The sequence below is a fragment of the Apium graveolens genome, chromosome 4 (genome assembly GCF_009905375.1).
Source record: "Apium graveolens cultivar Ventura chromosome 4, ASM990537v1, whole genome shotgun sequence".
Taxonomy (NCBI): Eukaryota; Viridiplantae; Streptophyta; class Magnoliopsida; order Apiales; family Apiaceae; genus Apium; species Apium graveolens.
Genome location: NC_133650.1, coordinates 87,591,537 through 87,595,660, shown reverse-complemented (window position 1 = coordinate 87,595,660; position 4,124 = coordinate 87,591,537). Strand labels below are relative to the sequence as shown.

At 32.5% G+C, this 4,124-nt stretch overlaps 1 protein-coding gene across 15 annotated transcripts; it reads right to left on the bottom strand.

Moving 5' to 3' along the window:
* Positions 1 to 780: 780 nt before the first annotated feature.
* LOC141718152 (uncharacterized) lies at positions 781 to 3,711 on the bottom strand. 15 transcript variants are annotated; one of them, XR_012573925.1, is made up of 6 exons: positions 3,576 to 3,711; positions 3,339 to 3,440; positions 3,179 to 3,234; positions 3,032 to 3,097; positions 1,678 to 2,242; positions 781 to 1,028 (listed from the first exon to the last, which is right to left on the bottom strand). XR_012573925.1 is itself a non-coding variant. In XM_074520529.1 (5 exons), exons 2-5 carry the CDS (start codon positions 3,376 to 3,378, stop codon positions 793 to 795), a joined length of 402 nt encoding a protein of 133 aa, XP_074376630.1. In that variant the 5' UTR covers positions 3,379 to 3,440; positions 3,576 to 3,711; the 3' UTR covers positions 781 to 792. The 15 variants fall into 15 exon arrangements, 2 of the variants coding, with proteins under 2 accessions (XP_074376630.1, XP_074376631.1); XR_012573926.1 differs by lacking the exon at positions 1,678 to 2,242 and adding an exon at positions 1,293 to 1,351; XR_012573930.1 differs by having other exon boundaries at positions 1,678 to 2,148; positions 3,051 to 3,097.
* Between the last annotated feature and the right edge of the window lie 413 nt (positions 3,712 to 4,124).

Sequence of the window (4,124 nt, the reverse complement as noted above, 5' to 3'; positions counted from 1 at the left end):
CAATAAGAAATGTCACATGATACCATAAACTATAAAGGATAAAAGAGTGAACGAGAACTTATCCAGGGGCTACCCAAAGAAGATAAGGCTTTCATCCTTCAAAAACAAAAGATGACCGAGCACCTATATAGGGGCTACCCAAAGAAGATAGCTTATTCTCTCACCATAAACATATTTGAGGTCCGGAGATGATAGTTTATTTCAAGTCTTCACTACTAAAAAAATTCCCTTAGACATCGGTTATAAACCGATGTTCACTACAACAAATCTGGCCATTTATGACAGGTTTTTTTGAACTGAAGTCGTCGTAATTGATCCATTTATGACCAAAAAAAATTCGTCATTTTTGGTCGAGTAGTAAGTTCATTTTTCCGTCCCAAGATACAAATGCGTCGCAAGTTAGGAAGAAGGGGCCCACATACTCAATAAAATAATAAATCTACTTACGACGGAAAATATCCTCGTATGTTATGAACTTACGATGGAAAATATTATCGTAAGTTAGTTACGACAGAGGAATCGTCGGATGCTTTCTTGTGGGACCCACCTTTGATAAAATAAAACATAAATTTACGATGCAACTATACGTCGTAAATTAGTAATTTCCGACATAAAAAAATGTCATATTTTGGGAGTTAAAGCCAACTTACGACGGAATATGTGATGAACAACTGTCGTAAATTTGTAGTTTCAGAATAGTCAAATTTTGATTTTCCAGTTTCCAGCCATTTTCGGCTTCCAATTTAAATTCCATAAATACAAACAAAAAGCAATCAAAACTATTAAAAGAACTCATATTATTTCACTATAATTGGAATAATACTCAAACATCATAAAGTACAAAAAAATACGTAAAAAATTAAAAGTACAACTAACAAAGTCATATTGAATCGTACAATACATGACAAAAGTAGAAGCCACCAAATTCAACAAAAATATAATGTCCTTGAGCAATTGGTTGTACGTTGCACACAATTCTTTTCTTCTCAAAGCCAAATACACAAACCCATCTTTCCTTGAAATGCCACCTACAAAAATTAAAATATAATATATTACATTTACCCCGCGTAAAAGGCACCATCAAACATAAAAAAGACTAAAAAGTAAAAATCTAAACAAGACTTGTGTATTTATAAATTTACAAGTAAAGATAAGACCAATTAAAAATCATAATTTTTTAAAAAGAAAATCAAATTAAATACTCATAGATCAATTTAAAGTCAAATCACTAAATGAAAAGTTCGTTTACTCCATGAAGATACAAATATTCTTGAGCATTAATAAAAATCTACCTTGTCAAATGGTTGGTAACAAAAAAGTAATCACCCCTATTATTTTCCCAATCTTACCCCTGTAATAAGAATATATATTTTTTAGAATAAATGGTTGCTGTTATAGTATTTCTCAAATGTGTAATTACTTGACCAATCTCTCCCACAAGAAAAGCTTGATGTATAACACTTATATTGTTAAATTTGTAGGATCGTTGCAGTACACTATGCACAACTATATTTTTTTATATGATAGTGTACAATATTGCAGTAAAAATATAAGAATCAGTCATGCAATATGATAAAACATCTATTTTGAAATAAAACTTCACAAACAAGAATCTTAATTAACCAGAAGCTACTGTATCTAAATATCTGGTCTAGCTTGATTGATAAATATCCTTACCCTGACCTTCTTCTCAGAATTAGTGGTGAGCTTCGACTGAGCAATTTCTTTTTGTGGCAGTTAGCCTACTCAGAACTATTCTTTTAAAAATCACATTGGCCTGATTTTGGACAAGCTGATTTTGAAGAGGCTTTACATTCTTTCCAACAGAGGCAGAGACGCTATGGTAGATACAAACTATAAAGTACTACAGAAACCTATACGGGCACTTCTCCTGAACCTAATTGTTTATGAGTGTCACAATGACTTGAGCAGTTAAGCACCCATCAACTTGAGATTGAACTCAAGAAAAATGCTTAGTTGAAGGCCATTGGAGAATTGATTCCTAAATGCAAGAAACGGCCTTGTTCAGAAAAGCTTTTCAAGTGCCTACTGAATATCTATCAAGAGGATTTGGATTTTGAATTTCCAGCTACAGTATGGCATCCACAAACTTCCGATAAAAAATATATGGATTCCAGAATTCGAGCCCTGAGGAAAAACATGGACTCCAAATTGTAATTATTCAGGAAGCGGGATCTAGCTAGCGCGCCAAGCTTCTGTTCTCCACTACTTCCCTTGGTAACTGACAACATCATAATTTTGTAGGTACTGAACATTTATGTAGTTAGTGTAACTTAGTTCAATATATACAAATCACATTTAGCTTCATTGGCGGAGTCAGTATGTAGCTTAGTCCAACGTACTAATTATCCAGTCAAATATTACATCTACAACCCTGGGTTGATCGAAAAGAGCAAAGACTATATACTGACGGAGGAAAATGAGAATACAAGCAGACCTTTATATAACCACTTAAAAGGAAAATTACTTTGTTGAGGTTAAAAGTTGATCTATGATTTTCAACCATATTACATATGAAGCAGGGCCGAAGGTTTGACATAATATTGCTTCTAAATGAATAAGCTACATAAAAAATGCTGCAATTGATTATGACGCAAATTGGAGTTCAATGTGAAGGAATCATGTATTTCTTCTAGATTTGGCAGGTGGGAAAATTTGACAAAAGAGAAAATTCAATTGCTAAGTTTTTCTATCAGGAGGCACCGGTTTTCTTTTTAATCAGGTGATTTTAATATTATAAGAGGAAAGGACTTCGAGTACACTCTCTCTTCTCCCTGACAACTAGCGATCATATAGTTGTGTGTATAGAATAATACAAATTCTATTGAATAATCTACTACATTCTAATTTCAGTGCGTGCAGAATCTACTACATTGATAAACTTAGAAATATGTCAAACAGAAGAAAGAAGACAAAACTTCCATATTATGTTATTCACATGTCTTTTTTGAGTAGAGGTTAAGTCCGACCTAAACAACATGTTGCAGTTTCAGTAAAAATAAATAAATACCAACGTAAAGTCGAACAACCTCCAACCTGGCCACTTCTTTGGCAAGAGCCGGTAGCTCTGATCTCCCTGTGTTATTTAAACAATGTCATCAACTCTTCATTTAATAAAATAGGAGTATATACATAGGATTTTAGGGAAGCCCCACACCTGATGAAGAAGAATCAATGGTAGGGAGTTCAGTAGAAGAACGAAGATCCGAAAAACTGTATAGAAAAATGAGAAGAGAAGGAGGCATAAGAGAATTCAAATCACACAAACAGCTCAATCTAAATTGAAATCAAACATAAAATCGAAATTCCAGACTCGCCGTTAGTTTTGACGGCGATAGAGTCGGGAGGTTTTTTCATCTTCCTCCTCGTAATCAATAAGCTCCTCTTCGTATGCGTCGTTATCCTTGTTCTCACCCATCCTACATATACAGACACATATACATAGATATATATAAGCTCGCGAATTGAAATCAAAATCAAAATCTGAGAACTCTAGGATGAAATTTAAGAGACGATATATATACAAAATAATTGTGTGTATAGAATAATCGAACCTTGTGTAGATCTGAGATAATTGAGATAGTTAGGGTTTGGCGGTGGTGTCTTCAGATAAAATAGGGATAGAATAGAGAGAGAGAAAGAAAAAAATGGGGAGAGATTGATACATCAGCCATGGTTTTTGACGTTTTTGACCCTCCGATTTATTCCAAATAAATATTTTATCATAAATATTAAATTATAAACTTAAATTATATTTACATATCTATATCTTCAATAAAATAATATTCACTTTTTTTATATTTTCAATTATTCTAAATTGCTGAATAATTTTAACAGTTAAGCATCAGACTAGTACATCTAACTAGTGTTTAATCCTGAACTAGTGTTTCGATTATTTTAAAAATATTTTTCAAAGATATATTAGTGATATAACCAAAATTTCATTTCAAAATAAATTTATTTGGTTTGACATTTTAACAGTCAGACATTAGTTTAACCAGTACACCTAACTAGTGTTGCATCATGAATTGGTGTTTCTATTAGTTTAAAAATATTTTTCAACGATCCAACCGTATGGATGTCAATAAATATATATATTAGTG